We start from the raw sequence: 14,172 nt of genomic DNA, 5'->3' as shown, positions 1-14,172 counted from the left end.
GAGGCTTCAATAAGAGCGGCACTACAGTATGATTACAGCCATGTTTCAGTGAGGAACATGCAATCAACTTTGCACAGTAATGAGGTCATTCACGAGGGAGGTTTTACTTGTGATTGCTCTAAAAAATTTTTGAAAGTGCCATATTCATATTCTGTCCCTGGGGCATCTGCCTTGAGGTAACCAATGGAATAAGAACCAAATGATTAACGTTAGAACCACTAGAAGGTGAAGTTAACCTCTCTAGGGGGGTGGGACGCTACCGTCCCAGCTGGCCAGCATCCAGTGAAATTGCAGAGCGCCAAATTCAAAAACAGAAATACTCATTATAAAAATTCATGAAACATACAAGTGTTATACATCGGTTTAAAGATTAACTTCTTGTTAATCCAACCATGGTGTCAGATTTCAAAAAGACTTTACGGCGAAAGCAAACCATGCGATTATCTGAACAGCGCCCAGCAAACAAATCATTACAAACAGTAACCAGCCAAGTAGACGAGTAACAAAAGTCAGAAATGGCGATAAAATGTATCACTTACCTTTGATCTTCATATGATTGCACTCCCAGACTCCATGTTACACAAATGTTCGTTTTGTTCGATAATGTCCCTCTTTATATTCAAAAACATCTGTTTGTTGGTGCGTTTTTTTCCCCCAGTAATCCATTGGAACAAAGCTTGGTCACAACAGACAGACGAAAAATCCAAAAAAGTACCATAAAAGTTCGTAGAAACATGTCAAACGATGTTTATAATCAAGCCTCAGGTTGTTTTTGTCATAAATAATCGATCATATTTCAACCGGACAATAGCTTCGTCAATAAAGGAAAAACAAAGGCACAGTCCCGGTCACACACAGGACTCGTGTCTGGAAATTTCCAATGTCCTCTCATTGAAAGTGGTGTTTCTCCCTCATTTCTCAGAGTAAAAGCCTGAAACAATGCCTGAAGACTGGCCACATGTAGTGGAAGCCATAGGGATTGTGAACTGCGTCATAAGTCTTTGTATGGTGGATAGGCTTTCAATGGAAAAACAGGCATTTCAAAATAATAGCACTTATGGGATGGATTTTCCTCAGGTTTTCGCCTGCCATATCAGTACTCACAGACATTATTATTTTAACTGTTTTGGAAACTAGAGTAGAGTGTTTTCTAGAAATTAGTGTTTTCAATCCAAATTTATGAATTTATATGCATATTCTAGCTTCTGGACCTGAGTAGCAGGCAGTTTACTTTGGGCATGCTTTTCATCCAAAATTCCCGAATGCTGCCCCCTACCCTAGTGAGGTTAAAGGAACATACTGTAAATTAGGTTACTAACAATGACCATAGTTCCATTTCTACAGGAGTTTATAAGATTTCCAAGTCCTCTTTTGCTTATTCTGACAGGGAGAACTGGAGCAATACCAGACCCTGTCCATCAGTCTCTAAAACAGTTTGCAATGTTGCTGGAAATGATCCTGGAACCCCTGTCGTTAGAGTGAATCCCGTCTCTTTTTAAAAAGTGCTGGTTGAAGTTGTCACAAATCGAAGTTGTCACAAAAGAGACATTTCTGTCATTGCAACATTTCTTCAGGTTCTCGTTCAGGGCAAAGAGTCGGCTGAAACATTCCAAGCCCCTTCAGTAGCACGGGAGGGGGCTAGAGATAATTATTCTCTTCCCTGTGCTAACAAGGGTGTTTTTTAAAACAGCTTAGCTTTTTGATAGCTGGAACGGATCTTCTCGGACATATGAAGGGTGGCCAGACTGCCTCCCCTATCTCCTATGCCTTGTGAGTGTCCAGCCACGGAATTGACCTTAACATCTGTTGGATTGGGACAGATCAACGCTGCCCGACTCATTGACAGCTTTGCTATAGGTGGCATTTAGATCTGACATTCGGTTTTCCTGGGTTACAGCAAGGTCGGTGTACTTAGAAAGCAAGTTATCCTTTTCTCGCAGCCAAGCTAACAGCCAGAAAATCTCTTCCTTAAACTGCTTGATGATGGTGCATTTTGGGCAGACAAATCCCTGCCCATTTTCCAGTCACACCTTCATTGTGTGAAAAACATATCTCGATGGATAAAAACACAGGTGGGCTAGCACTGCCAGCGTTGGCCTGCTCCGTTTTCATGATGCTAACTGCTACTTAACAGGAATCCAGGACACGTTTTGGGAAGTGTTACCCAGACACTATTTATTTGGAAGACAAATTAATTATTGTGCCTTGTTAAGCACTGGTCCAGAATCTGTTTTAAATGGGGAAATCAGATCCCAGTAACACTCAGCAACCCTTCCTCAATAGACTGTCCTGTCCACTCCGGAAGTGATGTTTAGGAAGTCATGACGTTTGGTCATGGTCCAGAAAAAGACACTTCACAGGAAAGGCATTTTGATATTTGACTACAAAAGTAGAACACAAAGGAAGCTATTTGGTTTGCTTGTCAACACAAAAAGACTAAGGAAAAGCAATGAAATACGGGTTCCTCATCCTGGAAAATCTGTAGTTTTGAATAGGCCTAACCAATGTCACCTCTAGGCTCTGTTTCAATGTCCACACCAACCAGCATACTACCTAGTGTATGTATTTGGCATGATTTCTTTGTAGTGTACTAATATGCAACGGTCTCTCAATCCCTTGAGTTGTTTTCCCTCTAATTGGATAACTTGCTTCAGGTTTTCCCCCAACAAAAAATTGGAGGAGACACCGCTAAATGTAAAGTCTCCTGATGTAGCCTGTACCGAATGAGAGGATAGTAGGGGAAGATTTTGAATGGAAAGCTCCAGTGTCACATGCAAGGTCAGTCATAATTACCCATTTTACTTGGTAGTTTCCAAGCAACAATCATGCCAATCTGGTAGTAGTTTGTGGCAAAAATAGGCCTACCTGGTATTTAAGGTAGATTCAGCGATATGACGTAGATGCAGAAAGTAAACAGCATAGTGGGTCAATTTCCTCAACATCTAAGCACATTTTAAGCGTGAGGCTCAACTTCTCCACGGTTTTGGTCGCCTGGCTACCACGATATAACTGTGCGAAGTCTTGCCTCTCGCTCATATCAATATCTGTGGTGCGTATCTTATCATTTACGTCATTTAACAAAACATTGAACTGTCCCATATGTTAAACTACTTAATTGGAGCTTAATTCATTGTTTCCATAAAACTAAAAATGAAGTAAGTTTAAAAAAGAAAATAGTAGCCTTGTGATTGAGATGTTTTATCTAATTCTAAAGTAGCCTTAAAGTGGAACTGACAGCATTTTAGCAACATAAAATCTGTTCATATACACCCTCCCAGGAACAATGACACTTTTAAAAAAATTTTCTGACATAAAGCACTTATGGTCAGTTTCACGTTTTCATTCGTTCTTAGAATGTTTGGGAATTACGTAGAGTAGGGCATTTATGAAAATTCTATAGCAATATAGAATTTGTGCGTTTGGACAGTTAATAGACACTGCAGTAAATGAAACCTAATAAAAACATTTGTCTTGTCCAGGACCAGAGTCTATGCAGACCGTTGCGCCAAAGCCAATCAGAGCGACAGTGGACCTTTATGTAAAGGCATTTACAATCAGGCCTGACATAATTCACTTTGAACTGGACTGTGAATTTTCAGAGAAGGGAAAATGTAAAATAGTCATAAAAAGGAAATCTCTCTCTCCTCTCTTGCATAACAAGATCAACAACTAATGCTAGCCAGAGCAAGATGGGGAATTGTAGCTTGCCTGCCTATGATGCATACTTGTCTCAACCAAGCATCTAAGCTAACTGACTGAAGTTGGCTAGCTCTACCAAACTCTGTCCTGAGGCCCCCGCCTGGCTGCATGTTTTGGTTTTTGCCCTAGCACTACACAGCTGTTTCAAATCATCAAAGCTCGATGATGAGTTGGTTATTTGAAACAGCTGTGTAGCGCTAGGTCAAAAAACTAAACATACACTGGGGGGGGGGGCAGGAAACCCTGATCCAGTGCATTCGTGACTATTACTGACACGGTCATATTGCGGGTGTAGTGCGTTCGTAAATTCATCAGTTATTCTGCGCTCTGGGACACATACGCCATCTACTCCAATTTCGTATCTCTTGCGTTCGCAACTTCACTCTGGCTAACTGGATAAAGTCGTTCTAGTTCTTGCTAGCTAACCAAATGACACCTGCGTCTGTGAGTCATTGAAACAGTGCATCCCGAATGGCGGCACCAAACAATGTACCTGGTCAACTGTGGTTTACAAGCTGATTGGTGAAATTATATTCATCATGCATTGAATTGCATCCATCTATTCTGCCAACAATGCCTTAGTGTACAATCATGGAATGTTGATTCAAATATAACCTATTTTTAAAACCTCTTTTATGAAGTTGGTTTTGTAGCATAAACTGGGAATTTGATATTTTTTTACTGATATGAAACGGAGACAATCATAATATCTGCAAAGTAGCTAAAACGCTGTTTGTTCCACTTTAATGGTGGACTGTAGAAAAAAGGACTTCCTAGATTTGTACTTTGACCTACTGTAATGGTATTGAACATTGTTCGTACTTGAGATATGAAGATATTGGACACCATAAGGGGTGACTAAACATTCCAAAGGCCCCAGAGCTAGTTTGGCATATGTGTTTCAACTCTCATTTTAACCAATGTGATACTGACACCTAGTGCTAGTATGTGGTACTGCAACGTGTTGACATAACTTATCCATTATCTGCTTGTTTCTCCCTGTGGCCATGTGTTAGTCTTATACCTCCCTTGGTTTTCTTCTGATTCTGCTCCTAAAACATCCCTCTTTCATTTCTCATTGTACCATCTTTGTCCTCCCTCCTTTCTCAGCCTCTCATTTGAGTAGTCATTGAAGGAAGGACCTGGGGAAAGTTGTGCCACTTGTCATTTGCTGTACATTTTTTCAAAACACAAAAAGACATGTCTTTTGATCTAGATTCTAACCTCTCTCCTCTCTGTAGCCGCTGCGCCTGACGCCACAGAGGGAGTTCATTAAGTCTCTGATGGGCATCGGCAAGCGGCTGGCCACGCTGCCCACCAAGGAGCAGAAGACCAAGCAGCTCACCTCAGAGCTGTTAGTGCTCAACCACAAGCTGCCCGCCCGCGTCTGGCTGCCCACTGCAGCCTTCGACCACCACGTGGTGCGTGTGCCCCACACACAGGCCGTGGTGCTCAACTCCAAAGACAAGGTGACTAGAAGGCCGAGTAGTTTAAAACCTTTTTAGTTAACTCATTTTGTTATTTCATGAGGTGCCTGGAGTTTAAATGGAGCGGGCCCCAATGCTCTTTCAGTGGGACTAACTGGTTAAATGTGCATTTAAAAAAATAGCTCTAGAATTCTATTCCCTAAGTATGACCTCTGACATCCTTCATTCTCACCTTCCTCTCAGGCCCCGTACATCATCTATGTGGAGGTGCTGGAGTGCGAGAGCTTTGAGACGTCCGCCATTCCCGTGCGCATTCCGGAGACGCGCATCCGCAGCGCCCGCTCTGCGGACAACCTCCTCCCAGAGTGCGTTGGCATCACAGCCGAGCAGCGCGCCGGCAGCTTCTCCACCGTGCCCAACTACGACAACGACGACGAGGCCTGGGCCGTGGACGACATCGGCGAGCTGCAAGTGGAGGTAGGTACCCGTGGGGAACCACATTGTGGCACCTTGTGACTTTCCATCACATTTTGATGACAAGGGTGTAGGAGTGAATCAGATTTGAATGTACTAGAACCCTGGGGTCCTTCTATGGTTCCAGCTCCCAGAAGGCCACACCAGTAGCAGTGACAACATCTCCCAGTTCTCTGTGGACAGCATCACCAGCACGGAGAGCAAGGAGCCCATCTTCATCGCCGCCGGCGACATCAGGTACAGGGGTCACTGTCAGCTAGAATTGCTCTGCTAGCTTGTAGTTTCTCTTTCAAGACTTGCTTGACTTGGGATGGAAGAGGAGCGAGCTGTCTTTTTGTTTTCAAGTCCGTCCATTAGATTAGTTCACAGAAATTCCCAAATGACATATGTTATAGAGACCTCTGATTATTCACTGTTAAGAGTTCATACGCATTTTGACCGATGGAATTTCATGACTTTTCCAGGACTTCCCATGACTTTTTAACCAAGTTTCCGTGCTCAATAATTGGTGGCGTCGCTGTAGCCTACATGGAAAAAGTCAGCATAAATGTGGCATTGACACTGAAGGCTGCTGGTCTCTGATCCCATGTAGACCTATCTCCTACCGTTGTGCCGTTGATCAAGGCACTTAACCCCCCCCCACCACAAAGTAAAATAACTGCACTGTAAGGCTACTGTATAAAACGCATGTGATCAACCCTCCATCTCGAGAGCTACTGGCTGTTCAGGCTTTTGATCCAGCCCTGAATCACACCTGAGTCTGCCTAACAACGTCCTGCTGAGCAGCTGATGTCTAGGCTACAATGTGGCGTGTTACAGCAGGGCTTGAACAAAAGCCTGCACGCCCAGAAGCGCTCTCGGAGGACGGTTGACCACCCTTGATATCAAATATTGCAACGTTACAACCAAATACTTTTGTCTTGTTAGAATTATTCCCTCGTTAAAATGGATAATGTAGGCTACTTCAAAGTAAGGTAGCTAACTAACACATGTTTTTCTATAACCTTAAGGCTAAAATATCTGTGTTTCCAGGGAGCTATTTGTCAATTAGGCTATTCTTAGAATATGTTTAACGTCGGAATTACATAGCCTACTGTTTAATAGAGGGGAATCGCAGCTTTTAAATAACGGTGTTAGGTTTATTTCTCAACATTGCTGGTGGAAAGGCTGAGTCAACGACTTACTTTTTAGCTATAGGCCTTCGCATTAACTAGTGAAATAGCTTGTAGCATGGCTAATTATGTTTTCAATTGGCTATTTCGTTAGTCTATCCTTATTTTATAGGCCAACTGCTGCTGAAATGTCTCTCTCTCTCCTTGGTCAATGGCCCACTTCCACACACACAGATGATCCACAGCACACATACGCGCTGAACGGTAGGCATAGTTCTGATCAGGGCTGATATGTAATGATTTCCTGGATTTATGACCATAAGAACCCTCATTTGACAACTTTGAACATCGCATCCTGGTGTTCAGGCTGGCGCATTCTCAAACTAACAGTCTACTGGCACACATACACCGGATTCAGAGACTAGTGTCAAATAAGCTTGAACAAATAGGAATCAGGATATGAAAGCACACTCTCCATTACTATTCAATGCCGATCCTCCACTTTGATCAACAGTTTTTTTTTTTTTTTGCCGCTTCTGTGTGATTTGCTGCTTTTTTTTGCCACTTTGTTTTCTAAAGGAGACGACAGTTCCCCAAAAATGTGAGGATCCGGTATGGTGCTCCGGCCCAATTCCAAGCAATGCTTGTTATAGTTTCATGTATTTGGGTCCATCGCTATGGTCTGGATAGAGGTTTTACAACAGCATGTTTCTTTCTTAGGCGACGTCTGTCAGAGAACCTGGCCCACACCCCCACCACGTTCCGGAAAGATCCGGAGGACCCGTCCGCTGTGGCGCTCAAGGAGCCCTGGCAGGAGAAAGTCAGGTGGGTGATTGGCACATAGAATGAATAGAAGGGACACACATGGATGGGCTTACACAATCCCACCTGACGATACATGTCTATCCCACTTAGTGCAGCGAAGAACAGCACATTGTGGCATAGTCAAGTAATTTGCTTTGTCTCACATTTCTTCCCGCTGTCTCTCCATCCCTCAGGCGGATAAGGGAGGGCTCCCCGTACGGTCACCTGCCAAACTGGCGGCTGCTGTCGGTCATCGTGAAGTGTGGGGACGACCTGAGGCAGGAGCTACTGGCCTTCCAGGTGCTCAGCCAGCTACAGGTACGTGACCCTCCACAGTAGAGTCCCATTCCACAGAAATGCTCTTAATAATAATGTATTATTAGCATTCACCCGCTAATGCGCTCCACTTCTCCCCCTTCTCCAGTCCATCTGGGAGCAGGAGCGCGTCCCCCTGTGGATCAAGCCCTATAAAATCCTGGTGATGTCATCGGACAGCGGGATGATCGAGCCCGTGCTGAACGCTGTCTCTCTGCACCAGGTGAGCACATTTTGTTTTAAATTAAATGGACCCCACTTGAAATATCATGACAAAGCTGCCCAAGTTGTTTGTCTATGTGATGCAGTACGACTGCCCTCTTGAGATGAAGATTCTGATAATATAAGTAACACTTTGATCCTGCACTATTATCAATGGCTGTTTTGTACGGAATACCGTGTTGGTTGCCATTTCTAATGGAGTGCTGTGTCTGTGCTCCAGGTGAGGAAGCAGAGCCAGCTGTCTCTGCTGGACTACTTCCTGCAGGAGCACGGCAGCTACACCACCGAGGCCTTCCTCACCGCCCAGCGCAACTTTGTGGAGAGCTGCGCCGGCTACAGTCTCATCTGCTACCTGCTGCAGGTTAAAGACAGGTGGGCAGCCCTCCCTTCTCACCCCTCCTTTAGTTTCACTATTACTCCCATGTTCTATTTCCCCTCGCAGCTTCCTGCATCGTTGAGCCTGTTTGGCTGCGTTTACACAGGCAGCCCAATTCTGATATTTTGCCGATTTTAATTGGGCTGCCTTTGTAAACACCGCTTTTATGGTGTGATATCAACTACCACATCCCACCCTCTCCTGTATTCCTATATGTTTTACTCACTCCCCCCTTCTCTCGTCTCTTTTCTCTCTCTTCAGACACAATGGCAACATCCTCCTGGACTCTGAGGGCCACATCATCCACATTGACTTTGGTTTCATCCTGTCCAGCTCACCCAGGAACCTGGGCTTTGAGACATCTGCTTTTAAGCTCACCAGCGAATTTGTGGATGTGAGTCCAATAAATCAGAATGCGTGTGAATGTGCATTGTCACATGACTGGAAACCGGAGAAAGCAATGTGGCATTGCTCATACAGCTAGCTGCCTAACAATTGAGTTAGCAATCTCACAATGTTCACTACATAAACACATTTGTTGGTGTGTTAGATGCTATTAGCGACATCAAGTTTGCTGGTTATCTACACAACCTGTCGGTTTTGCATGTGTAAAAAGTCAACTCTGTTGTCCGTGGTTCTCTCTCAGGTGATGGGAGGCCTGGATGGAGACATGTTCAACTACTACAAGGTGCTGATGCTCCAGGGCCTGATAGCTGCTCGCAAACACATGGAGAAGGTGGTCCAAATAGTGGAGATCATGCAGCAAGGTACTGTTAGCTAAAACGGTATATTAGCATGGTCAGTGTGTCGCTGTTTCCATATACATGATCTTTCTGCCCTGTGTCTGGTTTCTTTATGGTCTTGCTATTACAACTCCTGACTCCCGTCTCCCCTCTCCTCCCCCACCAGGCTCTCACCTGCCCTGCTTCCATGGCTCCAGCACCATCCGCTACCTGAAGGAGCGTTTCCACATGAGCCTGACGGAGGAGCAGCTACAGGTGCTGGTGGAGCAGATGGTGGATGGCTCCATGCGCTCCATCACCACCAAGCTTTACGACGGCTTCCAGTACTTCACCAACGGCATCATGTGAACAGTTCAACACCGAGACACAACTCAACCACATGGGACATCCACATGGGAGAGCAAGCAATCGTGTACACACACACATACAGATGGTGGCAAACATGTGCATATGGACTCAAACATGGGCTTGCCATAGCAGCACATCTACGAAAATGGACTCTTGTATAGACTAGTACTACAGGACTTGTATAGACTAGTACTACAGGACTTGTTTGCAAACTTGATATGTTCTTTGTCTTAGACTTATACCCCCCCCCTCCCTCCTTGTTTTGGCCTTGTGGAGGGGGAGACTGCACCTCCTCCCTCCTGTCCATAGGACTCTTACCTCATTGACTGTTAAAAAAGGAGAGGCATAACGCACAGTACAAATCACACAGGAAAAGGATTAAGTATCAATATTGGAGGAGGTACTTCATTGAAAAAGGGAGGGGCAATGTGGGAGAGGGTGTGGTCTAAATTCAGAGTAGCCAAGAAGCGTTTTCTCAGAATGGACAACTGTGCAAGAGCAAATCAGAGGTACATATCGAATATGTACTTATTTTCCGTTGTTCTTAGAGCAAAATGGACTTTGTCCTTACATATAGTGGATTCTCAAAGAAAGCACAAGACAGGTTTTGTAATGGACATTTTCCCTTCTCTGAAAATCCTGTGGTCATCAAGAATGAGCCAGCCCAAAGAGAGGGGGGGAAGGACTATTAAAAACCATGGGTGTATGAGTGTTATCTGTCAGAAAAACAACTCTTGAATAAAGAGTTTGATTCGTTTTGAACAATGTTTAAATTTCGAACTGGAAGTTTGAACTAGGACCAACTCGTCTCTTCTTAGGGGTCCAAGCATGCAGCAAAGCTGCTGGTTGTATGTGTTTTTCTTCCCATCCTTAAAAGGAGCAGTTTCATTTCAATCTGGGTTTCGGACAACTGGTTCTCACCCAGTAGAGCACATCTGTACTTAGTGTTACAAATAGAAATACCATGAATAAAAAGGAGACCGTTGTCGATCATCACATGACAGCCTGTATATTCAACAGACTGTGTCATGCCAACATGCATCATGTAGGGCTTTGCTTTGCTAGTGTCACTCTTAAAACCACCATACTTGAAGGAACGCTAGCGTTGTGATGAGCCTCGTGCACTTGACAGTTATGTTGAACCAAAATGGCTACCTGTGGTTACATATATAAAACAATTGCAATGGATTTATGCAAAACATGTTCCACTGTTTGTCTTTCATCTCTAACTAAATGTGTATGTTAGCGCATTATTATTGTATGTTACGTTAACTAAGGTTGCATATTTAACGAATGCGCAATACGTCCCTCTCTGGTTGGCTCTGATGCATTCCTGTGACTAACTCGAGCCAATCCAGAGAGGGTTGTCCTTGAGCAGACTATGTAAATAATGGGAGTGATGATCTCATTCCTCTGTCTTTATTTCTCCTTATTTTGAACAGTATGAGCTCATTATCACAAGTCAACTTCCTTGATATGTGAATGTTTTTTTATGATACTCTACTAAACCGATTTGTTTTTTGCTGTCTCAAACACATGTATTGAAGAGAGCTGTTTGAAAAGCTACATGCTGGGATAGCCTATAACTTATATTACCTGTTTATGTCTTATGTTTGAAAGCTGTGTCATTGGTGGGTGGCTTTTGTGTATAGCAAAAGTTACAGAGAACTCCAAAATGATTCCTGTGAGCAAACCAATGCCTTGAGACATAACTTTTATCAGTGCAACATTTAGGACAGAGGTGTGCAGGTCATGTACCCAGGAAGTTTATTTTATCAAAAGTTTTACACACTTCCTGCTTACTCTTTAGTAAATACTACTTTCATTGCCTTTCCCTTCATTTATTCCAACCCTAACATTCTGTAAAATGTAAATAACTCAAGTGCATTTTATCTTTACCGGAGTGGGTTCTGTCACACCCCAGTTGATGTTCTCTCCCATTCAGAACCATGGAGATGCAGAATTGTCTTTGTCTAGTGTCACACCAGCTAAATGCTTGTCCATATTCAGGGCAGACGTGTTCAGACAATGTATAGATCACACTATTGTTCTGAACAGAAACATTTCTGCTCTACATGTGAAGTTTTTTGCCCTTTTCAAGTTCTGAACATTGTGCCCTCAAAGAGACATGGAATTGGTCCATCGCTAACACCAAGCAAAGCATTTATTCGACTAAATTAACAAGTCCTTCGTCCTTGATACTAAAGACATTTAGAATGTACAGGGGAAAAAATATTGGCCACTTTTGTATCAGAACGCTAACACTTACCATTTTAATCTTGCTAATTATATGTTTCACTTTTCATACACATGGTACAGAGATGAACCTTGTATCATGTTGACTAAATGCATGACTCCAATAAATTGGAAAGTTTTAAAAATATATTTTCTTGGTTTTCTTAACATGTGTTGATAAATTGTAGGGGGAATTTGGATATATAATTGAATAAAATGCAAGTCACATGATTACATATACACACAGTAAACTAGTAATGTGTTGCAATAGATTTGTTTCAGTTGCATCAAGGATAGACTTTGTTAATTCAGTTTTTAATATGGAATGCCACTATGGCAGGCTATATTGTAATCAACTGAATATGAATTGGAGAACAGAATACTATTTTAGCAAATTTAATGACATGTCCTCTACAGCTCTTTTACAGTGGTCCTAATCATTTGCAGTGCTGATGCTACTGTGTAAAGCAGCCAATTCTGATCCTTCATTAATTGGTCGTTTGACCAACCAGATCAGCTCTGAAAAAGATTGAAAATATCTTTGGTCAAAAGACCAATTAGTGAACAAAAATCAGAATTGGGCTGCCTGTGTAAACTCAGCCAATGACTTTAATTCTACAGTTGTAACTACTTTGAATTCTTCCAACAAACATGGTCTTGATTGGACTTGGACATTTTTGGCTACTTGAAGCGTTTGTCTTAAATCAAGAAAAACAGCTCCTATTAATTAGAGTCCATAATCATGAGGGGTCAATATCAGAGATGAGCATCTGTAGCTGGCGCCCGTGTATACCTAGGCCTACGGTAAGTAAAAAAAATACAAATAAAAAAAGTAAACTGGAATAGATTTAAATTAAATTCCACTCATTGCATTTATACAAAATTCATCAAATGAGGGACAGACTGAAAATATATTTTGACAGACCTGTAAATCTAACAAACTTTTCTTGACATTCGGAATGTGGTTGTGGAAAGCAAGGCTAACCCTGAGTCCTGATAAGGCCACAGGGCTACAACACCTGGTTAGTGTGTTAACTGAACTACTATAACATGATGATATATGGACATTACAAGTGTATGTGCCCGAGTATAAATGAGGGAGCTCATACGTGTGTTTTAGGTGTGTGTGAGGGTCAGGGAGGTAAACAATTCTGTTACTACGGTGGCCCAGATCTCCTCAGGCTGAAAACAAGAGACAGTCGGAAAGCCATGTAGGCGTACTGGAAGTAAAAATTCTGCTGTAATATCCTTACAAAATTCCTCAAATGGACCCTCTATACAGAACGCCATTGGTGAGAACACACCAGGGCTCCCGAGTGACGCAGCGATCTATGGCACTGCTGTCACTACAGACCCTGGTTTGAACCCGGGCTGTATCACAACCGGCCGCGATCGCGAACCCTCCCCCATCGTCATCTGGGTTGGGGGAGGGTTTGGCTGGGGTAGGCCGTCATTGTAAAATAAGAATTTGTTCTTAACCTTTATTAACTAGGCAAGTAAGTCAGTTAAATAAATAAATCATTTCAAAAAGGTTCTAGGACCAGACACCCACGTGTAAGTAGCCTTAAACTGAACAACAGACAAATCACTTTTCAATAGATTTTCAGAAAACACAGCATTATAAACTTATCTTGACTTTGAAAATGTGGTTGTAGACAATGAGGCTGACTTGCGGCCGCAGTGCTGCATCACCTGGTAAGTCTGTACTCTGTGTGTGTTAATACAGCATGTAAATGTGTGATAATAGGAATAGGCTACATTACTGAATGACTTGGTCATGTCTAAGTGTGTTAAATATGTGCCCAAGGCTGTAAATGAGGGTGGTCGTGTGTGTGTGTGTATTTCAGGTTTGTCAGTTGTCAGACTCAGGGCATCAAATATTCTCTATGCTGGCACAATCCCTCTCAGATGGATACAAAGAACAACAGGGATGAAAGTAAGATTCTCACACTACAATTGCCAAACTCCCTTCTCAGGAAGAGAAGATAGATAGAACTGCTCTAAAAGAGACGATGAAGAGAAAGAACAAAGGGAGGAGAGGAGAGTTTTTACTCCCAAGCCATAAGACTCCTGAACAGGTAATCAAATGGCTACCCGGACTATTTGCACTGTGTGCCCCCTCAACCCCTCTTTTACGCTGCTGATAAACTCTGTTTATCATATATGCATAGTCACTTTAACTATACATTCATGTACATACTACCTCAATTGGGCCGACCAACCAGTGCTCCCACACATTGGCTAACGGGAGCGGAAAAATAAATTACATAACTTATATTTTTCACTGTATTTTTAATGTTGTTTTTATTTCTTTACTTACCCATTGTTCACCTAATACCTTTTTTTGCACTATTGGTTAGAGCCTGTAAGTAAGCATTTCACTGTAAGGTCTACACCTGTTGTATTCGGCGCACATG

At 42.8% G+C, this 14,172-nt stretch overlaps 1 protein-coding gene across 3 annotated transcripts in view; it reads left to right on the top strand.

Annotated features, from left to right (window-relative positions):
- The window catches only part of LOC106588340 (phosphatidylinositol 4-kinase beta), a 33,070-nt gene extending 21,167 nt beyond the window's left edge, over window positions 1-11,903 (top strand). For 2 of the 3 annotated variants that reach the window (XM_014177220.2, XM_045709327.1), the window contains exons 3-12: window positions 4,941-5,168; window positions 5,370-5,603; window positions 5,728-5,837; window positions 7,433-7,537; window positions 7,711-7,834; window positions 7,941-8,054; window positions 8,274-8,425; window positions 8,691-8,823; window positions 9,076-9,196; window positions 9,339-11,903. In XM_014177220.2, the coding sequence (XP_014032695.2) occupies window positions 4,941-5,168; window positions 5,370-5,603; window positions 5,728-5,837; window positions 7,433-7,537; window positions 7,711-7,834; window positions 7,941-8,054; window positions 8,274-8,425; window positions 8,691-8,823; window positions 9,076-9,196; window positions 9,339-9,520 (1,503 nt within the window). In that variant the 3' untranslated portion in view covers window positions 9,521-11,903. Of the gene's footprint in view, window positions 1-4,010; window positions 4,144-4,940; window positions 5,169-5,369; window positions 5,604-5,727; window positions 5,838-7,432; window positions 7,538-7,710; window positions 7,835-7,940; window positions 8,055-8,273; window positions 8,426-8,690; window positions 8,824-9,075; window positions 9,197-9,338 lie in introns of those variants that run through there. The other variant, XM_014177221.2, reaches the window with a different exon arrangement.
- Window positions 11,904-14,172: the final 2,269 nt, after the last annotated feature.

This window comes from Salmo salar, chromosome ssa27 (genome assembly GCF_905237065.1).
Source record: "Salmo salar chromosome ssa27, Ssal_v3.1, whole genome shotgun sequence".
NCBI classification, from domain to species: Eukaryota; Metazoa; Chordata; class Actinopteri; order Salmoniformes; family Salmonidae; genus Salmo; species Salmo salar.
This window is presented reverse-complemented; position numbering and strand designations above follow the sequence as displayed.